The sequence below is a fragment of the Pristiophorus japonicus genome, chromosome 18 (assembly GCF_044704955.1).
Source record: "Pristiophorus japonicus isolate sPriJap1 chromosome 18, sPriJap1.hap1, whole genome shotgun sequence".
Lineage (NCBI taxonomy): Eukaryota > Metazoa > Chordata > Chondrichthyes > Pristiophoridae > Pristiophorus > Pristiophorus japonicus.
The window spans coordinates 87,170,486-87,191,184 of NC_091994.1; the positions used below are offsets into that span (position 1 = coordinate 87,170,486).

Genomic DNA, 20,699 nt, shown 5'->3' on the forward strand with positions numbered 1-20,699 from the left:
CAACATCTTCAATATTTTGTTTTGTGTTTATATTCACTTACCCGGAACTTTTCTCGAGCCGGACAACTTCCGGTATGCGTGGGACTATTTCATTGCAACTGGCAGAGGGGGGCAGCAAGCTCGCCCACAGTCTATTTCAAAGGCCGAAAGGTATCCAGTTGATTATTCAAAGAAACCTTCACGTTAGATAATAAATTATAATATAATGTAATGTTAACGCGAGGTTATTGTGAGTTTGCCCCATTTGAAAGGGATCCCGTGGGTGGACGGGTCCCCCTTGGGGGGTATGAGTGGGCTGTGCTGGCTGCCTGGTAACTGGGGGCGCCTCTGAGGCTGTGTGTACAATGTGCAGATTATATCGGCATCTATTTATTATAGGTAGCGATTGCAGGGCACCTTTCAGCACTGCATCCAGCAGAGGAGCCCCCCAAAATATTTAGCTCGGAACCTGTTGTTGAGCTGCTCGCGCACATGCAGTCCTAGTTGCAATTCTTGCTCCTCATTCTTCAGCTGCAGGGCTTCAGGGACCTTTGTGAGAAACTTTGGCCCGGCGGCCCACAGAGCCCGGGCAGAGGACTAGGTGCATCATCCACTCTGGTGACGGCGACAGAAGGACTGTGCACGATGAGGTCGGGTCACGGTCTGAGAGAAGGAGGAGGAGTCAAAAGGGCCTGCTGAGTTTGCAGGGTGGCAAATGGAGAGCTGTGGTGAGGTAAAGATTAAAATGTAACCCCAACCCCCAACTCTCTTGGAGGTGCTAAGTCCCACTAGGTCGCAAAGACGATTCCTCATTGCCCCACAAGTGGCCAGTCTCTGGATCGAGACATTGAGTGTTGGCAGTCTATTTGACCATCAAGACCAACTAAATCCAATTCTGTCCTGATCCTGATATATGTACTTTCCAGCACAAGTTACCAAAGAGCAATCATGAATGGGAATTCTGGTTATTTTTCCCCTTCCTAACCCAAGGGCATCGAGGCAACTTGTTGCTTCCGTTGAGATCAGTTTTTCGATAAGGAGTCAAATCTGGGACATAATGTTCTGTACTAACCTGTCAGATGGGCTCTGAAATTTATGGTTTATTTTCATTCCCATCAATCTCTAAATTTCCTTGCAACAGATGTATTTTCTTAGCTGGAATGAGTTAACATTGCTCAGTGCCCAGTAGAAGAAAAACAAATTCAACCATGGTAACTCATTCATTGCATATCTTTCTGCATGCTATCTATCGCATCACAAATTTCACACTCCTAGGTCTCCTGTCGCAATTAAGCTGCAATATGTCTTGTCATATACAGAGCTGTATAAACCTTTCCAACAATCTTGCCAGTGTTAAGTATTGGAATGCATGGTTGTCATTTGGATTTTAGTAAACTACAATAGTGGATGAATTATAGCCAGGGAATTACCTGTGACAGCTTCTCTTACCATTCCCGCATTGTTACCTCTGGTGTCCCCCAAGGATTTATCCTTGGCCCCTTCCTATTCCAATGCACTCCTAGTTGGCATCCCATATTATACCCATTAAACTTGAGGTCATCCAAAACTCGGCTGCCCCTGTTCTAAATCGCACCAAAACCATTCACCCATCACCCATGTGCTCGCTGACCTACATTGGCTCCCGGTTAAGCAATGCCTCGATTTCAAAATTCTCATTCTTGTTTTCAAATCCTTCCATGGCCTCGCTCCTCCCTATCTCTGTAATCTCCTCCAGCCCCACAACCCCACTCCCCAACCCCGAGATATCTGCGCTTCTCTAATTCTGCCCTCATGAGCATCCCTGATTATAATTGCTCAACCATTTGTTGTTAGGCCCTAAGCTCTGGAACTCCCTGCACTCTCTGCCTCTCTACCTCTCCTCCTTTAAGACGCTCCTTAAAACCTACCTCTTTGACCAAGCTTTTGGTCACTTGCCCTAATTTCTCCTGTATGGATTGGTGTCAAATATTTTGTCTTCTAATACTCCTGTGAAGCGCCTTGGGACAGTTTGCTACGTTACAGGTGCTATAGAAATACAAGTTGTTGTTGATCAGTAAAATCTTTGTTTCGTAGCTACTTAAATTCTGAAAAGCAGTACAGTATATTTTGAGTTTGCAAACCACTGTTTTTATCTGGAGCGAGCATTTTAAGCTGTATAAACTAAGGTGAAGTACTGTTAGTTACAATTATCACTGGTGCTAGTAATGGTGAGACCAAATTGAGATGATGCATAAAAATATTGTTATGTATGTAAACCTGTAATTACCATGTCTAACCACCAGAGGGCTTATCCCCTGGCGTCCCAAGGGATCCCACAATCCCTTGGGAGCACCTGTATATAAGGAGGCCTCACAGGCTGGAGAGGTACACTGAGATCTGTAATAAACGACTACAGTCACATTTACTTTGAGCTTGCAGTATCTTGTCTGACTCTTTATTCAAGACACAACAACTTGCGACGAGATACCGATGACGAACCCCAACGCAATGATGCAGAGAACTGTGGGCATCCTGGAGAAATTTTTGGAGGGAGATGATTGGAAAACCTTCGTGGAGCGACTTGACCAATACTTCGCGGCCAACAAGCTGGAAGGAAAAGCGAACGCTGCCAAACGAAGGGCGATCCTCCTCACCGTTTGCGGGGCATCAATGTATGGCCTCATGAAAAACCTGCTCGCTCCAGTGAAACCCACAGACAAGTCGTACGATGAGTTGTGCACACTGGTCCGGGAGCATCTAAACCCGAAGGAAGCGTTCTGATGGCGAGGTATCGGTTCTACACATACAAGCGGTCTGAAGGCCAGGAAGTGGCGAGCTACGTCGCCGAGCTGAGACGCCTTGCAGGACATTGCGAATTTGAAGGACACTTGGAGCATATGCTCAGGGACTTCTTTGTACTTGGCACTGGCCATGAAGTAATACTTCGCAAACTTTTGACTGTAGAGACCCCAACCTTGAGTAAAGCCATAGCGAAAGCCCAGGCGTTTATCTCCACCAGTGACAATACCAAACAAATTTCCCAGCACACTAGTGCTGCTGCAAGTACTGTGAACAAAGTAACGTTGTGTTCGAATTGAAATGTAAATGGCAGGACTTGCACGCCTGTAGCTGCACGTCTGCAAATGACTCAGAGTCCGCCATCAAGGGTGGTGAATACAAGGCCATTAACACCTTGTTGGCGCTGCGGGGGTGATCATCGATTCCATTCATGAAGCTTCAAAGGATACATCTGCAAGGGCTGTGGAACAATGGGACACCTCCAACGCATGTGCAGGCGAGCTGCAAACCCTGCTAATCCTGTAAACCACCATGCTGCAGAGGAGGATAGATCCACGGTGGATCATGACAAACCAGAGCCTCAGACCGAGAAGGCAGAGGTATATGGGTTGCACATATTTACCACAAAGTGTCCCCCGATAATGCTGAAGGTTGAATTAAATGGACTCCTGGTGTCCATGGAGCTGGCGCAAGCCAGTCCATAATAAGCAAAAAGACTTTTGATAAGTTGTGGTGCAACAAGGCTTCAAGACCAGTCCTGACTCCCATTCGTACCAAACCTAGAACGTACACAAAGGAACTGATTCCCGTAATTGGCAGTGCTACCATAAAGGTCTCCTACGATGGAGCGGTGCACAATTTACCACTCTGGGTGGTACTGGGCGATGGCCCCACACTGTTCAGCAGGAGCTGGCTGGGAAAGATACACTGGAACTGGGACAACATCCGAGCGCTTTCGTCCATTGATGACACCTCATGTGCCCAGGTCCTAAGCAAGTTCCCCTCGTTGTTTGAACCAGGCATCGGGAAGTTCCAAGGAGCAAAAGTGCAGATCCATTTGATTCCGGGGGCGCGACCCATCCACCACAAGGCAAGAGCGGTACCTTACATGGTGAGAGAGAGGATGGAGATCGAGCTGGACAGACTGCAACGAGAGGGCATCATTTCGCCGATCGAATTCATTGAGTGGGCCAGTCCGATTGTTGGACTTGACCTCAGCTTACATGATGCAGGAGCTGGAGGAATCTTCGAAAGGCCTTACCTGCATCAACACGCACAAAGGTCTCTTTGTTTACAACAGATATCTGTTCGGGATTCGATCGGCCGCGGTGATATTCCAGAGGAACATGGAAAGCTTGCTGAAGTTGGTCCCGTGCACCGTGGTCTTCCAGGACGACATCTTGCTTACAGGTCGGGACACCGTCGAGCACCTGTAGAACCTAGAGGAGGTTCTTAGTCGGCTTAGTCGTGTGGGGCTCAGGCTAAAACGCTCAAAGTGCGTTTTCCTGGCACCTGAAGTGGAGTTCCTGGGGAGAAGAATTGCAGCGGGTGGCATCAGGCCCACCAATTCGAAGACGGAGGCAATCAAGAACGCACCGAGACCACAGAACGTGACGGAGCTGCGGTCGTTTCTAGGTCTGCTGAACTATTTTGGTAACTTCTTACCAGGTCTTAACACATCGTTAGAATCCCTGCACTCTTTACTGCGTAATGGGTATGGGGTAAAAGCCAAGAAAATGCCTTTGAGAAAGCTAGGAAGTTGTTATGTTCAAACAAATTGCTTGTGTTGTACGATCCATGTAAACGTTTGGTACTAGCATGTGATGCGTCGTCGTACAGGGTCGGGTGTGAATTGCAACAAGCTAATGAATTTGGGAAATTGCAACTGTTGCTTATGCAGCCAGAAGTCTGTCTAAGGCCAAGAGGGCCTACAGTATGATCGAAAAAGAAGCATTAGGGTAAAGAAAATGCATCAATATCTGTTCGGGCTCAAATTTGAATTGGAAACCGACCATAAGCCGCTTATATCCCTCTTTTCTGAAAATAAGGGGATAAATACGAATGCACCGGCCCGCATCCAGAGATGGGCGCTCACTTTGTCCGCATACAACTACGCCACCTGCCACAGGCCAGGCACAGAAAACTGCCGATACTCTCAGTAGGCTACCATTGCCCACCACCGGGGTGGAGATGGCACAGCCTGCAGATTTAGTTATGGTAATGGAAGCATTTGAGAGTGAGCAATCACCTGTTACCGCCCGACAGATTAGAACCTGGACAAGCCAGGACCCCTTTACTGTCCTTAGTAAAAAAAACTGTGTGCTCCACGGGAGTTGGTCTAGTGTCCCATTAGAGATGCAGGAGGAAATAAAGCCGTACCAACGGCGCAAAGGTGAAATGTCTATACAGGCAGACTGCCTCCTATGGGGTAATCGGGTAGTTGTGCCAAAAAAGGGCAGGGACATTTTCATTTGTGATCTCCACAGTACCCACCCAGGCATTGTAATGATGAAAGCGATAGCCAGATCCCACGTGTGGTGGCCCGGTATTGATGCAGACTTGGAGTCCTGTGTGCACAAATGTAATACATGTTCCCAGTTAAGCAATGCACCCAGGGAGGCGCCACTAAGTTCATGGCCCTGGCCCTGCAAACCGTGGTCTAGGGTTCATGTCGACTATGCAGGCCCATTCTTGGGAAAAATGTTTTTAGTGGTTGTAGATGCATACTCCAAATGGATTGAATGTGTGATAATGTCGGCAAGCACGTCCGCTGCCACCAATGAAGGCCTACGGACCATGTTTGCCACGCACGGCCTGCCTGATGTCCTTGTAAGTGACAATGGGCCGTGCTTTACCAGTGCCGAATTCAAGGAGTTCATGACCCGCAATGGGATCAAACATGTCCGTCTGCCCTGTTTAAGCCAGCGTCCAACGGTCAGGCAGAACGAGCAGTTCAAACTATCAAGCAAAGCTTGAAAAGGGTAACTGAAGGCTCACTGTAGACTCGCTTATCCCGAGTCCTGCTTAGTTACCCCACAAGACCCCACTCGCTCACCAGGGTGCCTCCCGCTGAACTTCTCATGAAAAGGGTACTTAAGGCTCTTGTTAGTCCACCCTGATCTACACTAACAGGTAGAGAGCAAGCGGCTTCAACAGAATACATATCATGATCGCGCAAATGTGTCACGCAAAATTGAAGTAAATGATCCTGTATTTGTGTTGAACTATGAACAAGGTCCCAAGTGGATTTCTGGCACTGTTTTGGCCAAAGAGGGGAGTAGGGTATTTGTGGTCAAACTCGCAAATGGACTTACCTGCAGAAAACACTTGGACCAAACCAAACTCAGATTTACAGACTATCCAGACTCTACCTTTTTCGATCCTCCAACACACAAGTGGCAACTGACCCAGCGGTTGACCACGAAGCAGAACCCATCACCCGCAGCAGCCCGGCAAGACTCACCACCCCCAGCAGTCCAGCAAGGCCAGCTCCACAGCAGCCCAGCGAAGGCACAACAAACAACTTACCAACAGCAGCATTTGCACCAAGACGATCAACCAGAGAAAGGAAGGCCCCAGATCAACTCGCATTACACTATTGACTTTGGGGGGGCTGGGGGAGGCGGGGAGGGAGCTGTATGTAAAGCCCTCTGGTGGTTATAAATGGTAACTACACGTATGTAAACCTGTAGTTACCATTTCTAACCACCAGAGAGCTTATCTCCTGGAGTCCCAAGGGATCACACAATCCCTTGGGAGCACCTGTATATAAGGAGGCCTCATAGGCTGGAGAGGCACTCTGAGATCTGTAAAAAAGGACTGCGGTCTCACTTACTTTGAGTTTGCAGTATCTAGTCTGACTCTTTATTCAAGACACAACAAATATCACCTAAAGTTATTGTATAATATTCAAGTGTATTGGGTTAAGATCTGTCCATGCGTTAGATGTGTCCAATGTCGTCATTGGGCATATCTAAAAAGCGATAGTACCAATATGCTAGATATGCTCAGTGACAACACTGGAGGGTGTGCACGCCGAAATAGTAGTCTTTATTACCATTATTCCTTAGTGGGTATTGTTGGGGTTAAAAAGGGGGCTTCTCTCCTTCGGGGTGGACTAACTGATATAGTTAATCGACACCTCGCCAAGCTTCCCACTGTATAACAACCATGGAAGTAAACAAACGAAATCTCAGGTTTACCGGTTTTATTACGAGCAATGCACAGGAAGATTCAGTCGTGGAACCTCCAAAATACAAGAGGTTTCCATCAGAATTTATACAGGTTTTCGAGAGGAGCTATCCTCCTACAAAATCATCGATAGGTTTATTGGTATCAGTGAAGTTAAATTGATTTGCCGACTCTTATCAGACAGGCTCTGAGTGGTACATGCAACTGTCCATCTCTCATCATTGTTTTGTTCCATTTTGCCCTCTACCCCAGTCTATCTGATGCCTAGTGTGGTTGTACTGGCTTCCTTATCTCTTCCTCAAGGACTTTTAAACAAACTGCTGACTTCGGCTGTTAAAGTATTACAGAGGTTACAGATTCAGTTTAATGCGTTATACATTTGTGCTATACCTACATAAGCAAGTGTTACCTACATAGACACTTTATAAGTTTGCTGCTTTCAGCATAATTCTGACCCCCTATTTGCAACCTTACAATTTATCCCTTACAGGTATGAACTACCATCATTTATATCTGCACACACCTTATTATTAGTGAAATGGCTTTGCAAGATTTACAAAATTAACTTTAAGATACTAGTACTTTGGGTGGACCCTTTATTTGAACAAAACCAGATTGGTAATCAGAAATCTGTGTCTAGAATTATTGGTCTCAGTCCAGCAGAACAATGTTAATGTGAGCTCCTAATTGAATTTTTTGAGGAAATATCTAAAGTAGTAGACAGGGCAGTCTATGAAACTCTTTTGAGTTTACCTGCAAAACATAAAAACATTAAACGGTGCCACCCGACCTGGGTGACACTCCAGACATTTACAAGGCCCTTTTTTTTTTTCCCCCCCCCTTTTTTTTTGGGCACTAAAATCACAATTTTCCCCAGTGCCCCCTATAAAAGGGAAGGGGGACACTAAAAGCACCGGCAATTAAGACAAATTAAACTTAAAAAACGTAAAATCAAATTAAAATTTGGTTGCCGGGCGTGATGATGCACTCCAGTCCCTCCGGTGCCCACCTCTCGCGGAAGGCCGCGAGCGTACCGGTGGACACCGCGTGCTCCATCTCCAAGGACACCCTGGACCGGATGTAAGAGCGGAAGAGAGGCAGGCAGGGGCAGTCTATGAATGTAGTTTATATAGACTTCCAGAAGGCGCTCGTTAAGTTCCACTTAAGAGACTGTTTGCTAAGATTAAAGCTCATGGAATTGAAGGAAAATGATTGGCCTGGTTAGAACATTAGTTAGGCAGTAAAAGATAGAGAATACAGATATTAGGTATCTACTCATGTACTCAAGTGTCAGCCGTGGCTAAGTTCAAGTCCCACTCCAGAGACTTGAGCACAAAAATATAGGCTGACACTCCAGTGCAGTACTGAGGGAGTGCTGCACTGTCGGAGGTGCTGCCTTTCAAATGTGACAGTAAAATGAAGTCGCTGATTTGGGACATACAAGGTTGGGAGTCTCAGTCTAGCTCAGTGCTAGATTTGAGCACATAATCTAGGCTGGCACTTCTGTGCAGTACTGAGGAAGTGCTGCACTGTCAGAGGTGCTGCCTTTCAGATAGATGTTAAACCAACATATGCTCTCTCAGGTGGATGTAAAAGATTCTATAGCACTATTTCAAAGAAGAGCAAGGGAGACCTCCCTGGTGTCCCAGCCAATATTTATCCTTCAATCAACATCACAAAAAAACAGATTATCTGCTATTATCACAATGCTGTTTGTGGGAGCTTGATGTGCATAAAATTGGCTGCCATATTTCCTACATTACAACAGTGACTGCACTTCAGAAGCTGTAAAACGCTTTGGGGTATCCCGAGGCACTATATAAATACATCTTTCCTTTTTAATTTTATTCAAATTGACTAGTGGTATCCCACAACAATTTGTGCTGGGGCCTCAACTATTCACTATGTTTATACTGTCAAGGTGCCAAGTTTTTCAATGACTCAATGATTGATGGGATAGTAAGTAGTGAAGCCAGGAGTATAAAATTACAAAGAGACATTGATCGACTAAATGACTGGGCAAAACTGTGGCAGATGGATTTTAACACAAGGACGTGTGAGGTCATCCATTTTGGACCAAAAAAGGATAGATCCGAGTATTTTTTAAATGGTGAAAAGCTAGGAAGAGTGAAGGTCCAAAGAGATTTAGGGGTCCGTGTACACAGCATTAAAAAGTAGTAGGTTACAAAAACTAATCAAAAATGGTAATGGAATGTTCGCTTTTATAATTAGAGGGTTAGAATATAAAGGGGAGGAAGTTTTGCTATAGCTATTAAAAAAAAAAAAGCCCTGGTTAGATCATATCTGGAGTACTGTGTACCGTTCTGGACACCTCACCTTAGAAAGGATATGTTGGCCTTGGAAGGAACACAGTGCAGATTCACCAGAAGGGTTAGATTATGAGGAGCGATTACCTAAACTGGGCTTATAATACCTGGAATATAGATGATTAAGAGGTGATTAAATTGAGGTTTTTAGGATCTTGAAAGGAATTGATAGGGTAGATTGAGAGAAACCTTTTTTTTGCTGGTGACCAGGAAAAGGGGACATAACCTTAAAATCAGAGCCAGGTCATTCAGGAGAGAAATTGAGAAACACTTCTTCACATAAAGGGTGGTAAAAATTTGGAATCTTTCCCACAAAAAGTAGTAGATGCTACCTCCATTAATAATTTTAAATCAGAGATCGATAATTTTTGTAAGGGATATGTAGCCAAGATGGGTGGATGGAGTTAGGATACAGATCAGCCATGATCTCATTGAATGGCTGAACAGGCTCAATGGGCTGAATGGTCTACTCCTGTTCCGATGTTCCTGGGTTGGGTAATCTACAACACCAGCAACAATTTGCATTTATATAGCACCTTCAAGGTGCTTCACAGAAGCGTTATCGAACAAAATCTAACAGTCCGAGTGAAAGTTTACAAAAAAAGAAAATAAATAACGTGCATTTATATAGCGCCATTATGACCTCAGGATGTCCCAAACCACTTTACATACTATGAATTATTTTCAAAGTGTAGTCACTGTTGCAGTGTAGGGCAATGTACATCCTGTTTTCCTCTTTCAGATGCTAATTGACCTGTTGTTGAGTGTAGCATTTCCTGCTTTGGTGTTTTTTCCTTCTTCACCAATCTGAGTTTACGGACCCCTGAAAATCTCATGTTTGCTTTAAAGATTTACCATCCCTGCAAAACAAGACTGATAAAGTTTTTTTTAATTTCAAAATATACTTTATTCATATAAAAATTTGTACAGTACATTCAAAAGCAGTTCAGTACGTTTAGCTGCGGTCAGCAATCCCATACACTACATTTGGGTGCTGACGGCAGTTCCGTTCGATACATTTCCTTGCTTTTCATTTCAAGTACAATTCGGTACAATACGGGATACATTTCAGTACATTCGACAAATTACATTACATGTGTCACTATACAATACATGGAATGGGTGACGGTATATTTAAATTTTTTCTTTTCAACGTGCATTACGAAACAGACCTTGCATTGTACATGGCACTACATAGGTGTTTACAGATCATGGTGCTCCATGTACACAAAAAAGAAGTTACAGGTACGGCCCGAGGGGAGTTTTGTATTGATTCCTGCCCCTGGGTTTACTGTGGCAGAAGGGCTTTAAACTGTGGCCCTTCCCCACCGTGCCTTTGCGGCGACTGCACCAATTTTAAGTGCGTCCCTCAGCACGTAATCCTGGATCTTGGATTGCGCCAGTCTGCAACACGCAGACGTGGACATCTCCTTGCTCTGGAAGACCAGCAAGTTTCGGCAAGACCAAAGAGCGTCTTTGACCGAGTTGATGGCCCTCCAGCAGCAGGTGATGTCTGTCTCGGTGTGTGTCCCTGGAAACAGCCCGTAGAGCACAGAGTCCTGTGTTACGGAGCTGCTTGGGATGAACCTCGACAGCAACCACTGCATCTCTTTCCAAACCTGCCTTGCGAAGGCGCAATCCTGAAGGAGATGGATGACAGTCTCGTCCGTCCCGCAGCTGACTCGGGGGCACCGTGCCGTGTTGCTGAGACGCCGGCTGTGTATGAACGCTCTGACAGGTAAGGCCCTCCTCACCACCAACCAAGCTACGTCTTGGTGCTTGTGTGAAAGCTCTGGCGATGAGACGTTCTGCCAAACGAATTCGACAGTCCGCTCAGGGAACCACCCTTTCCTTCTTTCGTGGGGCGTCCAGGACGTTACGTGCTGACCACTGTTTTATGGCCTTGTGGTTAAAGGGGTTTTTTGTGAAAAACTTTTCCACGAAGGACAGGTGGACAGGCATGATCCAGCTGGTGGGGCCGTTTCGCGGCAGCATGGCCAGGCCCATCCTTCGCAATACTGGGGACAGGTAGAACCTCAGCACGTAGTGACACTTGGTGTTTGCGTACCGGGGGTCTGTGCACAGCTTGATGCAGCCACACACAAAGGTGGCCATTTTGGACCTCCAGACAAAGTGGAAGACGGCCCGGGCGACTGCCGCGGCACAGGAGCGAGAGATGGGCCAGACCTGTGCCACGTGCAGCAAACCCAAGAGCACCTCACTCCTGATGACCAGGTTCTTTCCTGCCATGAAGAGGAAACGCAGCTTCCACCATCCCAGTTTTTGCTTCACTTTGGCGATACACTCTTCCCAGTTTTTGGCGCACGCCCCGTCCGCTCCGAACCATATTCCCAACACCTTCAGGTAATCTGGCTTAATGGTGAAGGGAATAAAGGATCGGTCAGCCCAGTTGCCAAAGAACATGGCCTCGCTTTTGCTGCGATTGACCTTCGCTCCCGAGGCCAGTTCAAACTGGTCACAGATTGTGAGCAATCTGCGGACCGACTGTGGATCCGAGCAAAAGATGGCCACGTCGTCCACGTACAGGGAGGTCTTGACCTGAGCACCTCCGCTGCCTGGGATAGTCATCCCTCTAATGCTCGCATCCTTCTTGATGTATCCGGCAAAGGGCTCGATACAACACACAAACAAGAGAGACGAGAGAGGACAGCCTTGCCTGACTCCAGATCTGATCGGAAAGCTTTCACTTTCCCACCCGTTGATTAGAACTGCGCCATAGATGTCTCTGTATAACAGTTGGATCCAATTGCAAGACTGATAAAGTGGCAGCCCTTCCCCGTTGGTGCAAAGTCTTATATCACTGAAGCCTGAATCACAGGTTATAGACTGTCCCAAAACTCCATTTGATAACACTGGTCCATGTTCAGACAGCTGGAGGCACCATCCTGCATGAAATGAGATGCAGAGAGTGTAATTTTACCACAGACCTCATTTTCTCTCCAAACTCACCTTTGTCCCTTCCTTTCTGAAGGCGCTGACTCATGTTGGACTCCACGTGCTGGCAGTCTCTGGCACATTCCCCAAGTGCCAGCTCTTTGTGTATGAAACAATAAGTGTCAACATCCTTGCCACCCAGCTTCCAATTACATTGATCAAAGGGAATTGGATATATGCATGAAAAGGAAAAAGTTGCAGGACTATGGGGAAAAAGCGGCGGAGTAGGACTAATTGGGTCGCTCTTTCAAAGACCCACACAAGTATGATGGGTTGACTGGCCTCCTTCTCTGCAATATGATTCAATGGTAAGATCACAAATGCAACTTGGTAGCGACTGCAACATGGGTTAAAGTTTCTTGAGCCATTGTGCATTATGAGCAAAGCCAATTGGACACTAAGCAAATGATCTCACAAGCATTTCCATAATGTAAATAGGTAAAGACTGTCAGACAGGAATAAGAAAAAAGCAAAGTATAAGATGTATACCTTGCATGATGGAGGATCCACTTCTCCCAAGTGTCAATTAGACCCTGTGTATAACTTATCTTTGACAGTGTCAGCCATGGCTACTCCAGAGACTGATATAGGCTGACACTCCAGTGCAATACTGAAGGAGTGCTGCACTGTCGGTTCAGACATTAATCCAAGGCTCCATCTGCTTTCTCAGGTGGAAGTAAATAATCCCATGGCACTATTTTGAAGAAGAGCAGAGGAGTTCTCCCCAGTGTCCTGTCCAATATTTATCCCTCAATCAACATCATTAAAACAGATCTTCCGTTTGTGGGACCATGCTGTGTCTAAATTGGCTGACGTGTTTCCTACATTACAACAATAACTACACTTCAAAAATACTTCATTGTCAGTAAAGCGTGATAGAGTTTATAGGGAGTTATGAGGCGTTGAGGAATATATTGAGCTGCTCTAACGAAGTAACCATGGCAATGCGGTATAATAATCAACAATATTCCACCGAGAACTGGGATTTAGGAATCTTTCTTTCTTTGTCTCCTTTTTCCAGCTGTTGGATCTTTTCATAATTTTCTGCTGTGGAAGTCTATCCTTTTCCCATCCAGAGCTGCTGTTTTGGCTGTATAACATACTGTATCAGAATGACTCCCAGGGCTCAATTTTCCCCGGTGATTTGCGCCTTTTTTTGGAGCAGGCCGCTTATTTTGGCCTAAGTTTTAAAAAAAACAGTTTCCCTGATCAATTTGCACCAGCTTAACTCAATTAGTTATGACTTTTTTAGGTACTCTTTTTCAGCCAAAGGTTTTCTGCCACCTACGCCAATTCTGGTCATTTAGGCAAGTTTGGCCAGCTGAGAGTTACTCCAGTTCTTCTTAGGCCAACGTATGTGATCTCTGCAGAAAAACCTTCTGGGGAGTTAAGGAAATCGGCGCAGGTAAGGAAATCGGTGCAGATAAGTGCAGCAGATGCCCGGACAGCAGCAGCAGGAGAGGTAAGAGAGAGGGGGAGAGAGACAGCAGGGGGAGGCCTTTGGGTATAGTTAGGTGTGGGGTCCGGGAGGGAGGAGGCCATTTGGCCTGGGATAGGGGCGGGGAAGCGGACTGGGAGGCCACTCGGCCAGGGCTAGGGGCGGGGGAGCGGACCGGCAGGACACATGGTTGGGGGAGGGGGAGGCGGGAGGAGCAGACCGGCAGGTCACATGGTTGGGGGAGGGGGGGAGCAGACCGGCAGGTCACATGGTTGAATAGGGAGGGGAGCAGACTGGCAGGTCACTTGGTTGGGGGAGAGGACCGGCAGGTCACTTGGCCAGGGCTAGGGGCGGAGGAACAGACTGGGAGGCCCTTTGGCCTGGGATAGGGGCGGCGATCGACACACCAATATCGGGAGGGGGATGGGAGAGACTTTAATAATTGGAGGTAAGTTGTTGCAATGTATTTTAATGTGTTGCGAGCTGGCTGTATGTTTCACTTTGCAGCCTCAGCCCGCATTGTGTCCCTGGTTACCGTGGCAATCTGATCTTTTTGGCAACATCAAGGCTCCACCCCAAAACTAAAGGACAAGTTAGGTTGCGCCAAAATGAAGACATCAAACGGGGAAACTTAGAAAATTTTTTGGGGGCGTACTTGTGCACAATACTAGTGCTTCATTTGCAGCTTTTAAATTTGTCCATTCAGGAATGTCCCATGCTGCTCTTATCCTGGCTTCTGTGCACTGTTAAACTGCAATTACATTTCACTATTGTGAAAGTGTAGGGTTCAGATTTCAATAATGCAGAGGAGCGTGTTGCTACTAGCCCAAATGGCACCCCACCACTCCAGTGTGGATGAAATGGAGCTGTTCCTTGGCAACATCCTGTATCCAACTGCGTGTTTAGTATTATATTCACTGTACTATACATTAGGAAGTTGTAAGTGTAGAGTGCACAAGGCCACCAGACTCTGCGGCAGGTAGGGGGCTGCATTGGAACGTAGCAATGTCACAGACAGTTTCTGTAAGTATTATGTTGTATTTGTACAGGACTGTGAGTATTCTCACGCAGTACGTTACTAAAATCTGATGTGGAGGAGTCTGAGTCACTTCAGATTGTATCCCTTGAAGCCTTTATGAAACCTTCAGCTTGATAATCAAATTAATGATCTGTGAAAGGTTGTTTAATCTGTGAACTCAAAAAAGCTGTCCAATAGATGTTGGCAATGGTTTCACCTAGATGGAAGTGTTAATGTATGCAAGTTTATAGACTGGGTAATAGAAGTCATTATCTGGATAGACCAAGGGAATATCTCGAAGGGAAGGTGGCTAATATCTAAAATGAGCTTTTTAAGGATGGTAGTGAGACAGTGAGATTTAGGGAGAATGGAGGAAGCTTAGAGACAAGGAAGGCCAGAACTCAAAGAATGGAATGCATACCTTGGCACTTAAAGCTGCAACCGAGTTGCAGAGGTGAGGAAAAGTGAAGCTGGAAAGGGTTCTATGAATGAGGACCAGGATTTTAATTCAATGCATTGGGGGCTGGGGGCATCAGTGGAGATTGGCAGGGGCAGGGGATGTAGTTTATGTAGGATGGTGAGGAGTGTTTGAAAAGTTGAGTCTAGAGGTGACAGAGGTGTGGATGGGGGTTTTCACATTAGTGGAGGTGGACAATGCTGCGCAGGTAGAAATAGACTGACATGGTGATGAATAGGATGTGGAGGATGTGGAGCTTGAAGCTCAATTAAGAGACAAATAAGACATGGAGATTGTGCACCATTGCGTTCAGCCTGAGCGGGCAGCTGAGGAGAGGGTTGTAATTGAGCTATGATGTGGAGCTTTTGACAGGAGGCAAGATAATCTGATTTCGTGATGATGTTTGTTGAGGGATAAATATTGGCCAGGACATTAGAGAGAATTCTTATAAATAGTGCCACGGGATCTTTTATGTCCACTTGAGAGGGCAGACGGGGCCTAGGTTTAACGTCTTTTCCGAAAGAAGGCATCTCCGACAATGCAGCACTCCCTCAGCACTGCATTAGAGTGTCAGCCTAGACTTTGTGCTAAGTCTCTGGAGTGGGACTTGAACCCACAACCTTCTGGCTCGGAGTGAGGGTGCTACCCACTGAGCCACAGCTGATGAGGAGGGATCATGCACCATGGTCACAGAGATTGTCATTGTGAATTTTATTATTAGGGCCTTAAAAATAATGGATTCAACTGAGTATTTGGCCTATTGTGTTGCGACTTGGCAAGAATGCACTGGGTTGAATAATGCCACATTGTTCAACTATTACCTGGGTGCTCAATAGTTTCTTTCTTAGTTATAGCACAGACAGTGAACACATGGTGTATATGCTATAAATCCACCATGCCTGCTGCTATTGTTATGGCACCATACTGTGGCACAGATAGTTTCATTGTTCCTGTATAATGTTACTGGATTACTGTGATATCCTAATATCTTCTGACATGGTTGTGTGTTTGACACATTCTGGCCTCCCAGTTATGTACAGAAACTTGTAAAATATTATGGAGTTAGAGGGGTGTTGCAGTGAGAAAACTATAAAACTGGGTTCTAAAAGATATCTCTCCATTGCTTTTTAAAATTTGTTCTGATGATGTGGGCAACATTAGCAAAGCCACATTTATTGACCATCTCATTGAGAAGATGGTGGTAGGCCCTCTTCATCATAGTGATTAATTTTACGACTAAGTGGCTTGCTAGGTCTTTTCAGAGGGCATTAATAGTCAACCACATCTTCTTCTTGGGCAGTCCCTCGGAGTCAAGGATGACTTGCTTCCACACTAAAAATGAGTTCTCCGGTGACTGATGAGTCTGATGCGGGACCTACAGTCTCTGTCACAGGTGGGGCAGACAGTGGTTGAAGGACAGAGTGGGTGGGGAGCCTGGGTTGTTGTGTGCTCCTTCCGCTGTTTGCGCTTTGCTTCCACTTGCTCCCAGTGAAGGGACTCGTGGTGTTCAGCGCCTTCCCGGATGCTTTTCCTCCACTTTGAGCGGTCTTGGTTCAGGGATTCCCAGGTGTTGGTGGGGATGTTGCACTTTTTCAGGGAGACTTTGAGGGTGTCCTTGAAGCGTTTCCTCTGCCCACCTGGGGCTCGCTTCCGTGTTGGAGCTCGTAGTCGAGTCCTTGTTTTGGGAGTCTCGTATCGGGCATGCGCACGATGTGGTCTATTCATCGGAGCTGATCGAGCGTGGTCAATGATTCAATGCTGGGGATGTTGGCCTGAGCGAGAACACTGATGTTGGTGCGCCTATCCTGCCAATAGATTTGCAGGATCTTGTGGAGGCAACATTGGTGGTACTTCTCCAGTGTTTTGAAGTGCCTGCTGTACATGGTCCATGTCTCTGAAGCATATAGGAGGGCGGGTATCACTACTGCTCTGTAGACCATGAGCTTGGTGCCGAGTTTGAGGTCCTGGTCTTCAAACACTCTCTTCCTCAGGCGACCGAAGGCTGCACTGGTACACTGAAGGCGGTGTTGGACTTCGTCATCGAAATCTGTTCTTGTTGACAATAGGCTCCCGAGGTATGGAAAATGGTCCACGTTGTCCAAGGCCTCATCGTGGATTTTGATAATTGGGGGGGCAGTACTGTATGGCGGGGGCAGGTTGGTAGAGGACCTTTGTCTTACAGATATTTATATACACTAAATTAGTCGACCACATAGTGTGAGACTGGAGTGAAATATAAGCCAGACCAGGTAGGAGTGTCAGGTTCCCTTGTCTGAAGGACATTTGTGAACCAGTTGGGTTTCTATGAAGGTGCTGACTCTTGCTGGGGTACAGTTCCACAGGCACCTGAAGCCCTCTGGTACTTGGCACAGATGGCCTTTCTGAATATAGGGCAGCTCAGCAGGATATTTTACTGGAAGGGCATCACCGTTGAGCTTAATTATACCCTCACCTGACATATTTTCCTACAGAGGTCTTTGGACAGGCTACCCTTTTCCCCCTCTCTTTAGCTCAGAGGAGGTGAGATCAATTGTAGCACCCCAACGACTGCCCCGGTTGGGATCAGCTCACTCAGCACAGGGCTTCGTACCATACCATGAGGTGCCTGTGCCTCCCCATTGCTTTTACTGTTCCAGAGAACTGGAGAAGAGAGAGGGTGGTGTGAATGCAGGAATATAAAATTCAACTCACTACTGCTGAGTTACTTTCTGGTGAGTAAAATCTGTTACATCCAATTATTCAGGTTGCACTACTTCCCTGCTGCTCTTGGCACTCTGTGTTGTGTCGCAGCTCCTCACTGAAGTGTTACTATAGATAAGACACAGGCATCCCTAATAGCAATGGCATCCTCTAACTAATTAACATTTTAACTAATGATGCAGAAAAATATGGGCCATGAAAGACTCATGAGAATGAATGATACTACAACTTGCATTTCTATAGTGCATCTTGCGCACAAAAATGTCTCTTAGCGCCTTAAGCGGTGTTGGACAGAAGAGTGAAGGCAAGAAGTTTTTGAAAGCTGGAGCAAGATGATAAGGTGAAGCTGTGCTGAGGGAGCCAGTTTCCGAGGGCAGTGGTATAGTGACTGCTGGATGGAGTGGGATAGTGAGGCGTGACTAATCTGGTGTCAGTGTGGTGGGAATGACTAATCCCGGTGTTGGAACAGTCGAATGTGTGGACAGGGACCTGTGGCTGGAGGAAATTGTTGATGGAGAGTGGGCAAGAGGATTTTAAACTCAATTTGTCACAGTGCAGAGAGCCAGAGGAGCTTGACAGGCAGGCATTGAGAGGGGTGCGAGGTTTTCGACAGAGGAGAACATGGGTCTTGGCATTCTGTATAAGTTGTAGTTTCTGGAGAATGGACGGGGAGGCTGGCAAGAAAAACATTGGATAAATGAAATCTCTAGATGATAAAATAAGTGGGGTGAGGGGGGGGTGCAGTTGGAAGAAAGTGGTATTGGTAATGGGTCAAATATGGAGAGGGAGTTGAATTCGAGGTTCAGCAGTACGGCTTCAGAAGGCTGTGTTCCCAGTTCAGGCAATGGAGAGAGCTCTTTGCTGTTAACCTCTAAGTGGGATTGATGCCCCATCAGGCATTTAAGTGCCTCGTGAGATCATCATCACTGAGACTTGAAGGCTCTGTGCATCATGAAACTGCAGCTGACTGAACGCGCTGTGTCCTCTTGATATTAATGGCACTTGGAAATGCCGTGTTTCACAGCAGTGATCCACTGCTTGTCTTGTGAACTGCCGTTGAATTTGGCAGCCCCAGTTCTGGCCGGTGTCTGATGGAGAACAAGCCTAGCTGGGAATGTAAAGGGTGGAATACGGCAGCAGGAAGTGGGAATAGAGGCATTCTGCTAAATCGAAAGCAACAACCTAAAAGCACCCTTAAAACTTAACATGCAGACAGTCTGAGCATATTTAATGGCTATATTACGATTTCTGAGAGGATCACTTTTTGTACATACTACGCCTTTGAAAATATTGTTAGTACTGGGGCGGAGTAAGGCTTTTTATTACGTAGAATCTCTCGTCTCTCCATTCAGCAAACCAGTCCTGATTCCCGCTATTTCTTTTCTCTTCAGGAGAAGGTGGAGCTGGAAGATATACTGAACAGACTGCGGGAAGATGGCCTTGACACCAGAGCCTGCACCACAGATGAGCACCTGTGTCACCTGTGGCGTATATACCAGCGGGCCGAGGGCACACTGCAAGCCACCTCGCAGGATCTGGAGAGGGTGCGACAACAACAGACCTCCGAGATGAAGGAGGTGAGATCGGTCAGCGGGGTGGCACAGATTTGATCTCTTGTGAGATTTAAAAAATAAAATCTTGTTTGTATGTGACAGTTTGCCTTTTAACCGCCATTTTACAGCCTGCAACTTTGGCCAGATTAAATATGCATGGATAATTGTTTCCGTATAAAGTGTTTGAATCTATGTTGACTGGTGACTCTCATTTCCGCTTCCTCAAAACGCTAGCTGTGGACTGACTGATCTCTCAGTCGCTCCCTCATCATCATAGGCAGTCCCTCGGAGTCGAGGATGACTTTCTTCCACACTGAAAATGAGGTTCTCAGGTGACTGAAGAGTCCAATGTGGGACCTACAGTCTCTGTCACAGGTGGGGCAGACGGTGGTTGAAGGGACGTTGGTTGAATGGATGGCAACCTGGAGCCGGGACCCTATATTTCCTGTCCCTTGTGCACGGTCAATGAGGCCAGTACAACAGTGCAACTGCTGTCCCAACTTAAATCCTAACAGCATTCGGCAATTCAAAATCAGCTAACTCAGCACAGGCTAGGTATCGAACTTGAGACATCTGATGGCCTGAATGGCACAGTACTGTCCCAATGGTGCTGTGATTCAGTTAGTCGCTAGGGGGAGCTTGACTAAAGGAAATGAGTGTCTCTGTCAAGGAAAAATTTCTGTACAGGTATTTTGTTGATTCTTTCTAGCTGGGTGCCAATATATATCCTTAATCCTCTTAACCAGCCCCCCTGCTGTGTGACATGGTAAAATGAACCGCTTTACATTTTTTGTGAGATTTGTAAACAATACCGCAGTCGGGCACAACAAAAGCCATCTTTGAGGTCCAGTAAAATTGTATTGAAACAAGGGTACAGCTGGAAAAGGTTGAAGGCATCATTGCCATGGATATAAGATCAAATGCAAGTGGTATTAGGATTACCTGAACCTCCCCCCACCCCTCCCCCCCACTGGTGTAGTGATGTCACGGTTTGGAGCTGCCGCCCACCGTTCTTTATAACCGCCCCGGAACATGACCACCCGTGAAGCATAACCAGCTCACCTGCAGAGTGACATGGGAAAAGTCTTGTTTCTGCAGGTGGAGAATTACGTGGATCACATCCGCAACCTGTCGGAGGAGCGAGAGGCACTGATGGCCGAATATGAGCGGGAGAATGAACTGCTCAAGATGGAACTACAACAGCTGCAGCTGGAGCAAGGTCAGAACACAGTGACCGTTCAACTTTGTTTTGACCCCCAACAGATGTAACGTGCATTTGTTGTTCCGTGACTTGCATTGATTC

At 46.4% G+C, this 20,699-nt stretch overlaps 1 protein-coding gene across 2 annotated transcripts in view; it reads left to right on the forward strand.

The window, feature by feature from the left end:
* Positions 1–331: 331 nt before the first annotated feature.
* Positions 332–20,699, forward strand: part of ccdc30 (coiled-coil domain containing 30) — a 178,871-nt gene continuing 158,503 nt past the window's right edge. For both annotated transcript variants that reach the window (XM_070860240.1, XM_070860241.1), the window contains exons 1-3: positions 332–712; positions 19,235–19,420; positions 20,495–20,615. In XM_070860240.1, coding sequence (XP_070716341.1) covers positions 695–712; positions 19,235–19,420; positions 20,495–20,615 — 325 coding nt within the window. In that variant the 5' untranslated portion in view covers positions 332–694. The remainder of the gene's footprint in view (positions 713–19,234; positions 19,421–20,494; positions 20,616–20,699) is intronic.